This window comes from Melospiza melodia, chromosome 22 (genome assembly GCF_035770615.1).
Source record: "Melospiza melodia melodia isolate bMelMel2 chromosome 22, bMelMel2.pri, whole genome shotgun sequence".
In the NCBI taxonomy this organism is placed as follows: domain Eukaryota; kingdom Metazoa; phylum Chordata; class Aves; order Passeriformes; family Passerellidae; genus Melospiza; species Melospiza melodia.
Genome location: NC_086215.1, coordinates 12317286 through 12335364, shown reverse-complemented (window position 1 = coordinate 12335364; position 18079 = coordinate 12317286). Strand labels below are relative to the sequence as shown.

General features: G+C 40.2%; 1 protein-coding gene across 7 annotated transcripts in view; it reads left to right on the top strand.

Annotated features, from left to right (window-relative positions):
- The window catches only part of DENND1A (DENN domain containing 1A), a 147183-nt gene that overhangs the window by 29428 nt on the left and 99676 nt on the right, over nt 1–18079 (top strand). For all 7 annotated transcript variants that reach the window (XM_063174438.1, XM_063174435.1, XM_063174437.1 and 4 more), the window contains exons 3-4: nt 1041–1084; nt 15759–15808. In XM_063174438.1, the coding sequence (XP_063030508.1) occupies nt 1041–1084; nt 15759–15808 (94 nt within the window). The remainder of the gene's footprint in view (nt 1–1040; nt 1085–15758; nt 15809–18079) is intronic.

Below are 18079 nucleotides of genomic sequence, written 5' to 3'. Positions count from 1 at the left end.
TCACTGCTGAGCTGGGTGTGCCCCAGCCTGGGGCCGTGTCTGCAGCACCAAACCCAGCCTGGCACCGAAGGGCAGTGCTGCCACAATGCTGTTCATTTGCTCCTGCATTGAACTTGGTTTTGAACTCTTGCTTGGTTGTTACATGGTTTGGTGTTTGTAATTAAAAAATTATCTTTGTAGAATGGAATGTGGCCTTCTCCGATGTATTCCTTTGAAAAACGGATGGCTTTGAAGAGATCTGTTTTAAATAGGTTGTCATATAAATAATTTCAATCGTGATATTCTGTTGTTTTATGAACATCTCTAATTAAATTTAAGATAACTTCTCAGGGAATACTACCGTATTATTTATTCTGACAGCCAAAGGAGTAAGGACGTTGCATCAGTCTTGAATGCTTGCTACTCTGAAGTGTTCATACTTGTTTTCCTGATGAGAAAGGTTCCAGAGCTGTGTTAATTGCCTCTTTCAAATTCTAGATAAATATTTTTGGGTTTGTAGGGAGCATACCTTAACATAAGTAATGTAATTTTGAGGGATTTGTAATCTAGTATCACTGAAAACTGTCTATGGAGATAAATCAGCAGAGTGCCTGGAGGTGGCAAAACTGGCTGTCTGATTTTAACCAAAATGAGGTGCATTGGGTAACCATTTCCTGGAGATAAGCCCAGGTGGCAAATTGCAGCTGGAAAGATGTAGCCCAAGTACCAGCCTGAAGTTCAGTCTAGCACCAGGGCTTCTCTTAAAAAGTAATTTATATTTATATATATATCTATATATATGTGTGCGTGTATGTACACACAGACATTTTTGGTTTCGTGTGTTTTGTGTGTGTTTTATGTACAGCTTTTTTCTGTCTGGAGGAGGGTAAAGGGAGAGCCTTGAAAAGTCCTTCCCTGCTCTTATCAGCACAGCAGCCTCAGCTGCCCTCCTTGGATCCCCTGCCAGGGTTGCTATCATCTTCTGATCAAATATTAATGTGTGATTCTCTGCTTGCTCACTAATCCAAAGCCAATTAATATTATCTGTCAATTATTTACAGATCCTGAGGTGCGGAGGCAATTCCCAGAGGGCTACAGTGACCAGGTTTGGAATGCGTAATTAATTTTTTACATGACAAAATTTATTTCAGGGTTGTTCAACATATTATTGCTGCTCTTTTTACTGAAAGAGATAAATGCATTCTTAGAAAGAAAAAGAAGCTGTAATTAGAAGCAGAAGGATAAAAACATTTTTACACATAAAGCAGAAAACGGAAGAATTTGGATCTCATAAGATTGGTTTACAACCTCATTTTTACAAGCGAACATGAGAGCGAGAAGGAAAATTGATTAATAAATTTCACTTTTTGCCTTTAGGTGCCAGAGCCGCAGTTCATTTGGCAGAGCTCTCTGCATTGTCTGAGGTTTATAGCTGTGTTTAACTGGGCACCTGGCACTACAGCAGATTTTTTAAATTCTTGCCTGATCATGCAGTCTCTAGTCTGCTTCAAAAAGATGGTATAAAAGCCCAAACGTGCGGGTAGAACACACAGGGATTTATCATTTGGTTTAAACACAGATTGAGTTGGGAATTTTTCACAGCATCTCTAGCTGACTGGGGAATTAACACCTCCAGATTGCCTTGTCCTTGCCCGTGCCATGGGGAATGGCCTGGGCTCGGGCAAGGGACTGCTCTGGGTGTCCAGAGCTGGTGCCAGGCTCAGCCCTGGGCTGGGCCTGCTGTGGGTGAGCTCCTGCACCTCCAATCCTTTGAGGTGCTGAAGCTATGGCATGGTGGAGCTGGTTAACAGAACAATGAATTTGGTCTCAGTGAGTCTCTGATATTGGGTGATATCAGGTTAGGGTCAGCACAGCTATATTAGCTCAGATCCTTTCTCTCTAATTATGTTTTCACACAACATGAAATTTTGTGGCATTTAGACTAAAGCATTTAACAAATTGTTAGCTGTGCCGGCTCACCACAGCCAAGACTAATGGTTTCATATTTGGCTGTAATCCCTGTGTGCAGTGGGACCTTGACCAGGCCTTCTGGGTGGTTTTGTGGTAATAGTACTTTTTTCAAAGCACCTATTGAACTACCTGACTGCTTTTCACTGTAGTTCATTGTTAGGGCTTGCTGTACACATGGAGTATAGCATGGAACTAAAGCTTTTGGAGGACTGCATCCTTATTGCCAGTGTAGGTCTGTAGGATGTTAATAAACAGCTCTCTGAGTTTGGATTTCCATGAGGACTCGCTGCTCTTCAGCAGTGCTGTGTCTCAGGTTAATCACGAGTGAACACATGGTCCATCAGAGCTGGGACAGTTACTTGTGTCCAGGATCAAGGTGTTACAGGAGAGCCTTGTCATACAACTGACTTTATAAAATTCCTAACAATCCCCTTTCTTCTGCTGGAAATGGTTAGACTTGTGTTATATTGCTATGAATATGCAAGACTGAATGAAACTCAGAGGAGCCAGAGGCTCATAAAAATCCGTAAGATGTTCACCCAGTTCTAGTCAGAATTTCCAAACACTGATGTCAGACCCCCTGAAAACACAGAGCTCTGTTTGTGTGGTTTTGGGGTGGGGTTTTACTCTGTCAGATATTTTGCACATGCGAACTTACAGGGAAGGCAAAAGAAACAAGGCTGAACTTGTCAAATCTGAGTAGATTTCAAAGACGTTTTTCCTGTTGATGCACGGAAGGAATATTTTCTGATCCTGGTAGCTCGATGTTCTTAAAGAGGAGAACATGTCCAGAGCTGACAGATTTAGATTTGAAAAATCACTTACTTGTGAACATTCAAGTAAGCCAGAGAGGAAGAGCTGCATCCATGTTTGTCCTTATTGATTTAGAGCTATGGAAATACAGAAGTTGCAAATCAGTCAAGTTAGGTTTATTTCTTAAAACTTCTGGTTTATTATTCTTTGGAAGAAAAAAAAAAAGTGGAAGTGCCAAGTCACTGCAGATGAAAATCCATGGTAGAAACCCCTTGATTTTTCTGTGTGTATTCTGTATGCAAAGGAGAGAGATGATCTGCATGTTAGTGCAGGCAAAAATTGTTTCTAGCAATCAAACATTTATGATTTAATCCAGAAGGAATATTTGAGTTAAATCAACACAAGGTAAAGCACTTATTAGTAAGAAAAAAAAAAGGAAAAACACCTCAAGTTTTTTTTTATTCATCTAAACTCTCAGTGCTTGTTTTTACATACACTGTATTTCCCATGTACCAGCACATCTGATCAGAGACCCTCGCTGCTGCTAGATGTTTTATTCTGTGTGTTCTTTGTACCTTACAGTAAAAGAATCTGTCACAAATTATTGTGCCTCACTGCTTTAGAAACTGAGAAAAAAGGGAGGTTAGATTGACATCTGTGACTGAATAATGATGACCAGCCTTTTGGCTCCCCTTGAGCCACAAAGCCAGCATTGCCTTTAGAGAGGAAAAAGGAGTAAGAAGAAAGGGGAGGGATAAAAGAGAGTTACAAATCTGTGGTCCCGGAGATGTATTACTGTTGGGCCAGTTGTCTGCGTGGTATGATAATCCATTTTGATCTTCTGTCTTAATTGTCTGCTAAAGACAAATGGGCAGTAAAAGTTCATCAGTTTCATCTTTTGCTTCTCATTTAGAGACAGAATAAATGATCCATGGCTACAGAAGAAACCTTTCTTTCTGACACGGAAGTAATGCAGACCCAACACGTTTTATTAAAATATTTCTCCCTCATTATTTCAGTCCTCTCAGCTCTGATAGATCTTACTGTTTCATGAAGAGTGTAATCTGAAATGTAAATAAGGGGTTTGATACAAAGTCAGGAAGTAATGAGCAGGCCAGCCACATTGCAGGAATTTTGATTGTAATTACTGACAAAGTGAATTCTGCGTGTCCTGATTTTTTCCCCTCAAGTTGTCTTTGACATGTTCAGACCACAATGACATCTACGGTTTAAATCTGTTAAATAACTGTATAAGGGAATATTTTATAGAAAATGTCATAGACAAGGTAACTGAGGAGCCTTACCGAGGGGAGAAAATGCTAATGATTGCTCCAGGCCTCTTGAAATGGGTAAAATGGGGCTTTTTGAGTGGCAGGAGGGACACTGGAGTAGTCTTGAGATACATTTTAAAATATGAGACTGTTTTAACTTGTAGGACTGTTTTATAATAGTTTTTAAGAACAAAATGTATACGTATGTGTTTGTGGTTTTACCTAGCATGAAATCAGTAATTGTTGGTATTATAAGCAACAGTTTTCCAGTGCTGGATTTTCGTCATGACCTCAGAATTTAAACCAGATGAGAACCCTTAGTTTTTCTTTATAAAATGCAGTCACTGTAGATAGGAGTATCCTTTCAAAAACCAGAAAAATCCTTCTGTATCTGCATTTTCTGGTTTGGCTTCCTAATAAAAAGTTAGTAATGGAGTTAATGGTTTTAGGTGGAATCCTGTGCTGTTGGGATGTTGTAAATACCATCCATGGCAGGTCACCACATGAATTTTGGCTGGCCACTGTTTTGAAGATTAATCCCAAGATGAACAGCTCTCATGGGTTAATTTAAAGATAAGGAAGTGCAGCAAAGATACAAACTTCTATCAGAAACAATACAGCAAATAGTTGTTGTGTAAATATATGGTTATGGAAAGTAGTAAAACAATCAATGGAAGGTGTAGGAGGAATTACACAACCTTGGAAAATGCAGTACATTTCAAAATACTTTATTTCGAGTAGTGCATCATTTGGTTGCTGACTGTTTTAATCTCTATAGCTCATCTGAAAAGGAAAGGAGAAATGCTGTTGTGATGGTTGCAGTTTGTGAGCTGCTCTCAGTGGTATGATGGCTTGTCTGTAATTTGATGAACTATTGTATGTTCAGTTAATTACTCCAGGAATGACTGAGGTATGCGTGCTTGCAAGCTGGTACTTATGCAGATTGCTACTTCTATTCTGCTGGTAATTTTTCTTTCCACTGACATCGAAACAGAGTTTATAACGAAACCAGCAATCTTTATACACTTATAGATAAACTATAAAACTTTACAGCAGTCTTTATTTAGAAACTAATGGTCTTTCTTGTACAGGGTCTATGAGCATTGTGCAAACATTGCACACGGGGAAAAATAAAAAGCACTTTCTTTGTGTCATTGAGAGTTGTGTGATTGGAGAGCCTTTACACAGTGCTGGCCACTAATGGAGCATAAACTCCCTGTCCTAGAAAGTCTGTGTGCACTGAGGGCCCGAGCTGCTTGTACAGGGGTGATTATAATCCACTTGGATATTTCTGAATTGCACATCGTCTGAGGATAAACTTTTTACCTTACAGGTTGCATACACAGTATGATAAAAGCTGTCTTAAAAAAAAAAAAAGAGCTGTCCTTTTGGGAGCAGATGAAGGGTGGGAAAGGCTGAGCTGTTAGTAATTGAGAAAATGTAGGAAAGTGGTTCTGGTGTTTTTTGTTTTTAAGCCTGTGGTTGAAGTAGCTGCTGCGCATGATCCTATCTGGGAAAGAGCTGAGGTGGAAATGTTTGGTTTCCTGTTTGTGCATCATTGATAGCATTAATTGAATGTCTATTAACTTATGATATCTCAGAAGTCATGGTGCAGGGCAGAAGTGGTAAAAGTGCAGAAAGCAAATAGTAATTAACTGGCAATTAATGTATGGAAGGAGCACAGGAGGTTCCTTGATTTTGGCCTGACATTACCTGAGGTAGTGTTGGACTCTGGAGTCTGTCTGTGAAAACCACACCAAAAGCCAGTGTCCAGAAGTCAGAAGAATTCTGAATAGAAATAGAGGAATAATTGTGTTCAACTGTGAGGAAATATGGCCAAGCCACTTTCTAAACCATCTCAGTTCTCTTTAGTGAAAAATTTTAATAGATATTGGAAGTTTGCTAAACACAATTTGATTTTACTACAGATGATTCAGCGAGTGCAAATATTACTGGCTACAGTCGTATGGCCTTTGTTATACAAGAGGTCAGACTAGATGATCATAATGGTCCCTTCTGGTCTTAAAAATCTGTGAATATATGAATAATTTAAAGCCTGTCCTGCAAACCCTTATTCGTTGAGGTGGTGATATTAAAATCCTGTGGGACTGCTTGTGTGAGTAAAGGTTGTGGGATCAGGCCTAGAGTGAGTAATCATTATCACTTTGGTTTAAATTTATTGATAAAGGTATAAAATATTCACTGCAGGTAAAGCTGGGTTTCTTTAAAATGAGAGATGCTTCAGCAGTATTATTCTACTTGGGTTTGGTGAGGTAGTCAGTAGCAAAAGAGTTTTGGAAGTTGTCTTGTACCAGGTCCTGAGCCATTCAGGTTTATACTGGTGCTCTTGATTGATTCATAAACTACTTCAAAATTATTCTTTAGAGACTTGTGATATGTAGAAAGCATCTTTGTTTTGTGTAAGGAGAGTATGAAATACCAGTCAAGGTCCTGCCAGTGGGGGTTTGGGCAGGTTGAGGTACAGCCAGCTCATCTCTGCACATGAAACCCTTCCTTGCTCTGGCTGCTGGTGGTGTTTGCATGGACAGCAAGTGAGAAGTGCTGTCCCTTGCAGAGGAGGTTTGTTGGTGATGATAGGTGACACTCCTTGGTATTCACACACCCCATCCTTCAACTGTGTCTGGACAGCAGCATGGAACTGATGGCATGTCACAGGGACAAGCTGGGCATGACCCTTGTTAAACCAGGGGAGTCTGAAGTTCTTTGCTTTCACTTGGAAAACTTCAGATTCTGTTTGGTCATATCAGCTCTCCTTTCTTGAAGTAAAAACCACTTTCCAGGGCTAAAGAATGTTGTTATAGCTCTCAGGTTTTGACCACAATTCTCCCTAACATATTCTCGTATTTGAAAATATGAAAGTTGTAGAAATGCTGATCAATTTAAAAAGCTTTATCCTCTTATAACCTTCAGTTGTCTGAAGTGATCACTGACTCCATCTCATCTCTGCAAAATGTTAGAGAAGTTCTTTTTGGCCTGTGGGCAAGAGTGTCCTCATCATACTCATCATTTTAGTCTTTGTTCTTTAGGGAATTCTCAAACCGGTGTGATGGGAACACGAGCCTGGGAAACAGGGCCTTGGGAAGTTTCAAATTTGGGCAGCTGTTGCCCCCTTTGGGATGCTTGCTCAGTTTGGTTACACTTCCTCTCTGCAGCAGGCAGATACCACCTGGGTGAGGGAGGTGGTAACCACTTTGTTAGGGGCAGCTTCAAACCCGTTCCTCAGCAGGGAGGAGCATCTTGGGCACAGCACTTGGGCACCTTTGAGGGGGTGAATCCAGGGGTTGTACAGCTGCTGCTGCTTGACAGTGCTGGGACAGTGCATCCTTAGCAGGCAGATTTCATTTTCAGGTAACAACTCTCAAAGTGTTGTTCTGTTTTCCTCTAAGTCTGCTGGCACTGGTGGGACTGGTTCCCTCAGGACTCAGGAATGAGCTCAGTTGTTGGTTTGGATTACCAGTGCAGGGCTTATTTCTGCTGAGGGTGTTGCTGATGGGGAATTATGGTAGGAAATGACAAAGGGAATTCAGGATTCTCTTTGGTAACCAGTGCAGGAAGAAATTGAAGTCTAATGTTCATCTCACACAGTTTTTAATGCTTTGAGTTTCTATGAAAGACCTTTTCAGTGAAATTACTTGGTTTTGCAGTGAGAGATGGTAGAATTTCTCTAATATGGAAATGGCAGAAATGTGATTCCAGAGAGCTCCTGTGCACAGAGGCAGAGGTTGGTGAATCCTTACCTTGTCCTCTTAGACACAAAATCCTGCTCTTGGCTCTAAAGTGTTCCAACATTGCAAGTTTCTGTACATTCTTTTTCTTGGGCAAGAGATGGGAGTTGGTTTTTAATGATATTTACTATTTGTTGAACTAAATTATTTATTTGTTTTTGTTTTTTCTCTTTTCTTTCTTTCTTTTTTTTTTTTTTTTTTTTTTTTTTTTTTTTTGCTGGTTGTTTGTTGATAACATCCTAGGGATTAATTTTTCCTTTCATTCAGTTTCCCATCTGTTGTGCCTGGATGTGGCAGAAGTGTATATGAAAATTTGCACCCAGCTAGAAGAGATTGCGGTCTTTTTAAAAGACAAAACTGTTTGTGGGTTTTTTCCTACTTTATGAAAAATGAATCTCCTGTTGGGACTGAACTACAGTGCAGATTTATAAAGGTGTAAGTTACATGGGCAGGTTTTGATTTTAGGTTTTAATTCCAGTTTGGAGCTCTGGCCCTTCTCTTGTAACATATTATATTTGTGAGAATGAACTCCTGTGGTTTGCATTATCTGAGTGTAGCAAAGATGAAATCTGGTTGTGTACATGACTGAAAGTCCAAGCTGCCACAATAGTCTCCTGTGATGATAAAGTTGATATTTGATGAACAGAGCTCTTTTTTGGGTGCTGCAGCAGACAGTGCTTCCAGGTATTTCCTTGCCTGGATTCTGGGGAGGCTGCACAGTGGATGGGGCAGTGGTGATTAGCAAAGCCTGATCCTGCCCAGTTATGTAAACAGAGCATTTCTTTCACACACATCTTGTTAACTCTCTGCTGCAGACCTTTATTGGTGCTTCTTCAATAATTTGTTTAAACTATGCAGTACAGATTCCTTATTTTAGCACTAAGACTTACAAAGGCTTCTTTTAGCAGCCTTTAATTTTGTACTTATGTATGTGACATAGCCTGTGGCTGTGATCTCTGCTGTGAATCTGCAGTTGTTTTGGGATGAAAGCAGAAGGCAGCTGGAAACTCAGTAGCTACATCTAGCTGTCTACCTAGAGAAGGCCTTGATTTCAAGTTTATCTAAACAAGCTCGACTAATCCCAACTATCTGGGGGGATCCACTGTCAAAACAAGCAGCATGGCCCTAAGGCAAACACAACCATACAGAAATGAAGGCTGGGACTTCCAATACTCCAATGACTGCATACTGGAGGCTTTTTTTCCTGAAAAGAGAGTAAGAGAGGTACAATTTGCATAATGCCTTTTCATCAGGAACTTTTGGAAAGCTGACAGAGGTCCAGCTTATAGCGCTGTAGCCACAATACAGAGTCTATAGGAGAATCCTTGAATGACCTGACCATATTGAAAGAAAAAATGAAAGCATCGAAGTATAGCCAAGTGAGTGTGGAAAAGAGGGCTGCTGCATTGTCTAACATCTGCTCTACTTCTCGTTAGTTTTGTTCTTTGGTATTCTATGTGGACTTTGGAGAAACCTAAGACAGCCTAACATGAATCCTATAATCTTCCTTCTGAATATTTATGTAGTGTGCCAGCCTCTAAGCTGTCCTTTGCATCTTCCTACTTCCCCCTCATTTTCATGCTCTCAAATGAGGCCAACATTTCAAAAGCTAAATAAATGTTTGTGAATGTTTATAAAAGATTTGCATAAATTTGTCCTTGTTTGACAAAGATCACTTTTTTCTTATGCCAGTTCTGAAATATTTTAAAGGTTTCAGTGCTTGTCTTGACAACAAAGTCCTGCCTCAGAGAACAATGATTGCTGATTAAGTGGGTATGTGCTCGGAGCTGAATAGACCGATGGAGACGAGGGCTGAAAAGGCCACTCATCTTAAGCCAGAATTATAATATTTAACAAATGCTAACCCAAGGGTAGATTTAAAGCTTTGGTTTTGGTGCAGTGTACCTGTGCAACTTATGGGCTGAGCAGGATGTGATTATCTTTTCACAGCTAATAGTTCTCACTTCGTTTCTGCTAAATCTGCAAGGGAAAATACTCCTCGGTTTTAGTAATTAAATGTTTAAAATACATTTAATTGAATCAGTGTTCCAGCTCTCTGCTATTGACACTTCTTACCTTTACCAATTGATCACTGTTTATGCACATAATTGGACCTGATTTTTTTAATGCCTGTTAGTATAATTTTTCAATTATTTGTGATTTAAGACTGGAACAATTATTCAACAGTACAACAGTAGCTGTAGATTTTTTTTTTTTTTAGCTAAAATCTATTTCTCTCAGAATGAAACTAAATCTCTGCTTTTACTGAAGGGATTTTAAAGACATTTGTTGAGGAGATCTCTTTGAAAAACTGCTTAAATATTTAGTTCAGCTTTACTTTCAGCTTTTTTTTTCTACTGCAGAAAAGTAATAGTCGTTCCTGTTCTTTTGTTCTATGAGTTGAGAGGTTGAAGTTGTCATTAAGGCAAAAACTAGAGCTACTTCTCTGCCACAGTTTTTATCACATCTGCTAGGCCTGTGTCCCAGGAGGAGCTGAGCAGAGCCCGGAATTCAGCACAGGCCCATTATCTGCTGCCTCTGCGTGTGTTGTAAAAGGAGTGAGACCTCAGGGAGGCTTGGAGCCTCCTCCCGTGTAATGTCCAAATCAGATTTGAAGGACTGGTGGCAGGAAAGCTTTGGCCTTGGGGTGTGAATTCTAAGAAACAGAGTCACAATTAGGTTTAAAAAATTCAGGGATTTTGAGCTTTATCTTGAAATATGTTTTTAGTAATGCAAGGAGAAAAGTTGCCCATCTGTGCACATATTTTGTACGTTTAAAATATTTAAATGCTAGCAGGCCTCAATATGCTTAGGAAATGTTATTTATCTCCTGCTCTTCCCGTTTCCAGGATTGTGGATATGCATGTTGGGTTTTTTTTTGTTTGTTTGTTTGTTTAAAACAGCGTTTTCCTGAGAACAATCAGTTACCTTCAATGAAATGATGTTATTTTGTATGGCCCTGTTCCCCTGCTGACCCTCAGACAGGGACAGGCGTCTTTGGGAGAAAAACCCTCCCCTAATTCAGGCTTTAGAATTGCTCAGAGAGAGCTGGTGGATTTCTGAAACACCGAACAAATGGATAATCTAGTGCTATAAAGTTGTATTGGAATACAAGTAGAATTAGAAAAGTAGAGATAAAACTAAATTCAGGCAATTTAAAGTCATTCTCTTAAGCAAATTATGTCCAGATTTTTTTTGGGCATAGAATATTCTTTTAAAGAACTGATGAAAATAATTTATTAAAATATTTAGTACATTACAAAATTCAGTAATGCTCAGGAAGGATATAAGGCATAAAAAGATTTTATTGCAAAATCAATGCAATATGAAATGTGACATAAATATTTTAAACAAGCAATGATTTTTTAAAAAGAATCTGTGTTGTACCAGTTTTCTCAAAACTAGAAAAACCTTTAGAACTTAAAGAAATTTTGGGTTTAAGGTTATTGTTTGCTTTTTTGAATTCTTAAGCCTATTATTCCCTAGCAGTGGATCATTTAATTAATTGTTAGCTTAAAATTATCCAAATAGATTAATTAAATATAAGAGCAGTTTACAATTCCATGGGTATAGGAGACATTAATGGACTACCCAAGTTGAATTGGATAATATTTTGCTTCAGTTAATCTCTTAGCACTTTTTAATGCAATATTAAGATTTCTGTAGTGTTCAGATTTGATGCTGCATCTGAGGAGCAGTGCAGTCCCCATAGCTGCTCCCTGGCCACGTGGGGATGCTGCTCCCTGTGCTCACACACCCTGAGCCCCTCAGGCTGGGGGCATTTCTCCTCTGGGCCCTCCTTGTTCTCCAGTTCCTCCATCCCTCCTCAGTCTGGTGATGTTCTTGGAAGTCTCCTGGTGTCCCTCCATGCAGAGGGAGTGTTTCGTGCTGCTTTGCTGGGTTCAGGTGGCCTTTCAAGCTGGGTAAGGTGAGAAGTGTTTCCACCCTCTCTGTAGTGTTTCATTTGCAGCAGCCTCGGCTGTACTTTGCCTCAGGTGTAAGGGCAAGGAAATGAAACAGCAATCTCCCTTGTTCATCACAGGGTCATCTCTTCTCCATGGGGAACTCCTCTCACTGGCCATGCTCTGCTCTCTTGTAACACATACTTGTGGGGGTTTGGGTTCCTTCCTTTCCACTCCCTCCAGGATCCACAGCTGAAGGTCCAGTCTCTGCTCTGGGTGGTCCTTCCAATTTCATCTGGATTTCCCTCAGGTTTTCCATTCCAGGCTCCCAGACTGTTGGTTTGTGTTGTTTCCCTGCTCTGACTCCCATTCCTATGGAGGTATCATACTTCAATCATTCAGCATTTTCCACAGATCTCCTGGTATTCTAACTTCTTTTCTGCCCCACTTCTCCCCACACTTCTTGTTCTCCTTTGCATCTCTGGTGTCTCGTGCATCTTTCTAGGACAGATACTTTGCAGCAGACCCTTCTCTAGCCCAGGCATTTGCACATCATTTATCAGTGCAGTTTTATTTAATTGCAGCTGCACGTGGGATATTTGTTAGTGATGTTCATTTGAGCAGAAGTGAAGCAACCCACTGTATTTAAGAGAATCTGAAGTTGTTCTGTTGATTTGGAAGTGGGAGCATACGGTGAAGGGTTTAAAAATAAAAAAGACTTCAGCTTGCATATTAAATTCACAAGTGAATGTGCACATTTTTGCAGCATTGTTGAGCTTTCTTTACTGTTTGGTTGCAGCAGGGAGATGGTTTGGGCCACGAGCCCGGTGTGTATTGTGTGTATTTCCCAGCCTGGCTTTCCAAGTCTGTCCTGCCTGTGTAGGAAAGCCTTGCAGAGCCTGCCTCACCTTCAGAGGTGGCTGTGCCACAGAAGGGCTGAGCGCGCTGTTCCTGCCTCAATTATTCTGAAAACTTTGCTACTGAAACCAAACTTAATCAATGAGCTCTGTGTTGTCTCCGATAAGTTATGTACTGCCTTTATTGATTGGGAAGGATTTTAGAAAAGCCATGTGGGGTTTCTAATGTCAGCAGTGTTTTGATTATGAAAAGAGTTGGAACCTTGGGACGGGGAGCCAGGTGGTGCCTGGGCTGCAGCCCCCGGTGCCGCGGCTGCGCCGCCTCCCCCGGGACACGGTTCATGCCCTGCACTTTAGCTCTGCTGCCTGGCTGCTGGAGATGCACTTTTTGCTCATTAAAATGTTAAAAATCAAACTGCATGTAAAAAGATTTCTGAAAATATAAACTTGGGGATTGATCCAGAAAACTGGCGCGTGGTCCCCTGGAGACGCCGGCAGCAGCTCCCGGGTAATTTGCGTTGATCAGCTGCCTGGCCTGCATTGCTGGGGGGCTCCGCTCTTCTTTTTAGGGGCTCTTGCTTTACAGGCACTTACGCAGGTTTTTCTTTAGGAAAATAGCCATAAGGGAATATAACAAGAAAACAGACTATTGATACTTCCTCTGTGCTTCATGTTGGGTTAAAAAAAAAAATAAATTATAAGATGTTGACATGGAGCAATTGTAGGTTTTGTTTTGTCTGAAATCATAAAGAAATGAAGGATTTTCTAGGTCATAAGTAATAATCTATAGAGATTGGGTAGAATGTTGCAGATGAATGATGTAGGTATTGTTTGTCTTTCTAACTGAGGAGTATTTAAAGAATTAAAAAAAGGCAGCATTATATTTAGAGTAACGAGCTTGCAACTTGAGCAAAAATGGGATAGTTCTCCAGTAACTGTTTTCTTACATGCAAAATATCAGCAGTTTTCCTAATTAAAAACTAATTCTACATATGGTATTTATATTATTTTATTAGTTACCATTGAAAAATAAGTCTGCAGTTAACCTGTGCTAGTCTCAGTTTTTTTGGTTACGAATCGAGGCAAATAAGAATTGGTGTATAATGAATAGCAAATTATGTTGAATGACATTGCAGAAGTCAGAGAATAATACCGCTGTAAAATCTTTCTTTAAAAAAGAAGGCAGTTTAGAGCAGTACAGAGCCAATATATGGCCTGTTTATGTGAACATTTCCTTTGCTGAGTTTAGGAAGCTGTAAATATCAAGGAATAAGTGCAGAGTAAGTTCTGAGTAATTCACTTTTCCAGTGACACAATGCTGATGAGATGCTGAATGTTTTATTATGTGAATGGTTTCACTTGCAGTTACAGGAATTATTCAAGTCATCAAAATAATGGAGAGGATATATTGTGCCATTTTGAGGCGACTGATGGCTTTGTCTTCTTGCACTATTTTATTTCAGAATGTTATGCATCTATATGATTTTTGTTTCTGAAAATCAGCGTGTATTGATCAGGCAAATGAAGATACAGGCACTTTGTTCTCCTGATGTAATGATTTCACAATTTCAGAATTCTTTTGTAGGTTTTGTTTGTTTGTTTGCTGGCATTTTGCACTGTAAGAATTCAATTGTGGCAAAGGACCACTGTGTGATAGAATTTGTCCATATGCAGTTTTTGTGCATGAGCAAGTGGAGTTGTTCAGCTTGTGAAAGTCAGTGAGATTCTGCACCAGCGGGAACCCGATCATATTAATGAGACCTTTACTATCAAGGCATTATTTTGTATCAAAATCGAGATTTCTGCAGAGTTTACTCTGCAATCTGCATTGCTCCTTTCCAAGTTTCCTGCTGCAATTCAAAGGAGGAGACGTCTTTGCTCTACATGGCATTCTTCAATAGATCCTTTCTTGTTCTTTAAAAACAGGAGGTTGTTAAATAATCTATCAATAAACTGTCAAGAAGTCAAAGTTTCCATATCTGTTTTTGCCTGAAATCCTCAGAACTTGCCACATTTTAGTTGTCAAGAAACCTCCAAAGCAGAGTGTGAGCAGTTGAGCCTGAAACCACGGCTCAGGATGGGCTGTGCTGGTTTGAATTATGCAGGAGGAGCATGTTCCTGCAAGGGAGTCAATATGTTTTGTGCTTCACTGGAGAGGTTATTAGATTGATGGAGTTTATTTGGGAATGATGGCATTTGGCTTAGAAATAAATGAAGCAAGAAGCATCTATTTAGTTATTGATGATAATTTATTGCTATTGGTCAGAAAAGTGTTGATTTTATCAGAGGGTTTGTTGTTTGTTCAGGGTTCTGAAAGCAGAAATGGAATTTACACTTCAGGACCTGAAATATTGAAGTGTGAAGGAGAACGAGCAATGAATTGGCTGTAGGAAAGATTGTAAACTGAGAAAACTTTATGGTGTCTTGTGGGTTACAGAATTCAAATTTTGAATATCTAGTGGTTTGCTTTTGTCTATAAACACAACTGTTTTGGGACAAACATATTTCTGGTTTTGCCTCTTTAGTGACTGTATTTGTTTAATATTGTGAAGTTGAAAATGATTAATTTATCTGCTGATCATGTTTTCACTTTTCGTGTTCATCCTTTTCTTTGCTCTCATGCTTAAATGCTTTTCTGTTTGTGGTGCTGTTTTGCAGCTTCTAGAAAATGGTTTGTAGGTTAAACAATCCATATCAATTTTAATACACATTATTTTAATCAGTCTTTTAACTCTGAGATTTCCTTTCTAATAGCAGTAGGCAACATTAAACATTCCTGCTATGAGACCTATTGGCTTCATCTTTTGTTATTTATCTTGCTGATGTTAGGAAGTATTCTCTAATCCCCAGCCCTCTGTTCCTAGGTAACAGTCCAAGCTGTGCCAGCAGAAGTGGTCCTGCCAGGCCAGGCCCATGTGGGTTGGTGTTATTCACTGTGATCCATATGGCCAGGGTAGGGACTGTCCCCAGAGAGGTGTTAACACTCAGCAACCCAACCTCCTCCTCCTCTTGGGACAATTGCTGCATGGCTCCTGCTGCCTGCCCATGTGTGAATCTTGATTAATTTTTCATTTTTAATGAAGTTTGATCATGTTTATTATTTCACATGATTGACTGCCTGGTACTACTTCCATGTAATTGATAAAGCCCATATTTCTTCATCTGTCTTTTATTTCTTCAGGGCAAACTTGTGAAATTGTGTGATGTGGTTAATATTAGATTTATTGGTCCCCATAGATGTATAAATTATCTTTTTTTTCTCTCTCTCTCTCTCTACAGGAAGTTCTACAGACTCTGACCAAGTTTTGTTTTCCCTTCTATGTGGACAGGTATTGTTAGCTTTTCAAACTTTACAAGAAAATAAGCTTGTCAATAAAACCCCTGTAGAAAATAAAAGCCATACCATTCATAGTGTTCTGTCTGTGTGACTGGGACTTAAAGCACCTGAGTGCAAATTATAGTCTCAGAATCACTTTTTCCTGGGGTTTTTATGGGCACCATGAAACAAAAAGAAATTTTAAAAGTTGGAGTTGTTTGGTGGGAGTACTCTGAGGGCATTTTTTTTCACTTCTGCATAATGCTTGGGTGGAAAATGCTTGGGTAGGAATTCTCCAATATGCATATTAATATCAAAGCTTTGTTTGCTTGTGCATTTTATTTCTTAATTGCCAAAATTTGGGTGGGACAGTCAATGAAATGCTTTACATTTGAAGGCCTCTTGATGTTGCTGGAATGCTGCTGCTTTACTTGACAGCTACTTAAGGTGGCTTCTGATTTTGGGGGAGAAATTGTAAAGTGAATGTGAGAAGATCTGAGAATATTTACTTCCTGTAATTTAGGAAACTGTAAAACTGTTTTAGTTTTGTATTTACTGTGAGTTATTCTTGATGGTTTCATGAAAAGAACAATTGAAATTTTGAAAGACTGCACCAGTGCTCATCTCATCTCTGAGCATCACTTAATTGGTCAGAATGACTTGTCTTCATCAGCTGAGACACAGAATGGTTTGGGTTGAGGGAATTGACCTTTACTGTGATTAAACTGCTGCAAGTGTTTTTCTCATTTTAGAATTTGGAATCCCTGTTTTACTGCTCATCCTTTTCATTTCCTAAGGGGTGGAAGCAGGGAAATACTCATACATTTTTCTCATTTCTAGTTCCTACTACAAATAGTTATGCTTTCTGTATGTAGATTTATTGTACCTAGGGGTTTTGTTTGTTCTGTTGTTTTTGGTTTTCCTCAGCAATATAACATTTTGAAAGATAGAACACTGAAAACCCATATGGGGTGCAAATGAGAACATAATGAAAAGTGATTCCCATTTCTGGATCCACTTGTTTGTCTGAATATCACAGACTGTCGCTGAAAGACTGCAGCCAGCCAGTTGGAATGAAAAGGAGACATTGTCACCCAGAACACACCTAATAATTTCAGGTGGAGAGTGGACTCGCACCCTGCAGGAGGCAGAGCACACCCAGGCTAAGGCTGTGGCAGCTGGAGGAGATGCTTGTGCTCCTTCTCCTGTGGGTGTGAAAGAGGCAGGGGTGGCACTGGAGGTTCTGCTCTCAGGCACAGACACTCCACAGACCCTCCATTCTTTTTGCCCTGATTCTGTTCCTGAGTTTGGCACTGCTCAGAGCCCCAGGGGCTGGCTGGCCGTTCCTTCAGGCAGTGGCCCAGAGTTGGCTGCTGTTGTGGTGTGGAGTGAGGCAGAGGCTCTGCTCCAGCTGCCGGAGTGCAGAGCTGCTCCCTGCTCCTGCTCCCTGCCAGGGTGCTGTTGGGCAGGTGGGGGTGCTGGGGGGGATTTATGGAAATCATTCCTCTCCCCTTCCCTCCAGCCCTAACTTCTGTCTGCCCCCTTAGAGATGAGGTTTGTGCTGCCTCCTTCCTGAGAGGCTCTAAATAGACCTTCTGCCCATTTGAAAGCAGAGCTGTGAATCCAAAGGGTTGATAGTAAAATCTTTGGAAGAACACTTTTTGTGTGGGGAAGTTTATCCTTCCCTGTGAAAAACTGGCCCCGAACTTGAGCAGGACCTGCCAGCAAGGTTTGCTTTCTCCAGGTCACATGAATGCAGGACTCTCTGGGTTTGCTCTGGAGGAACTCACCAGCTTGTCTGAGTTGTTTAATAAACAAGCTTCTCCCTGCTGCTAATGAAACGTGGTTTTTCCCCCTGTTCCATAATTTTAATTGTCAGTTCTGATGCTATTTCTCACACACGCTCTGCTCTCAACCTTGTTAAAATTAAGCATATAATCCCCTTTTAAAACACCATACTAAAATCACCATAGTAACATTACATCCAAGCTTTACAGATAAAACACACCACCAGCGAGGGATTTTTGGGTATCCCCAGCAGCTCAGTGTGGTTTATGGAAGTAGTTGCTCTGCTGACATTTAGATTTCAGGAGGATGATAGTACTCACACTGGCTAATTCTCAGACTGTTGGAATGCTTTAAATATCTGTCTTTTTGTTCATCTTCATCACAGCATGTTTTCCCTTCCCTGTTTGGAATCCACTGAAGGATTCTTCTTTCTAAGCTGGACAGTGACATCTTTCCCATTTGGATCCAGCTTTTATTTCTGCAACTCTGTTTTTCC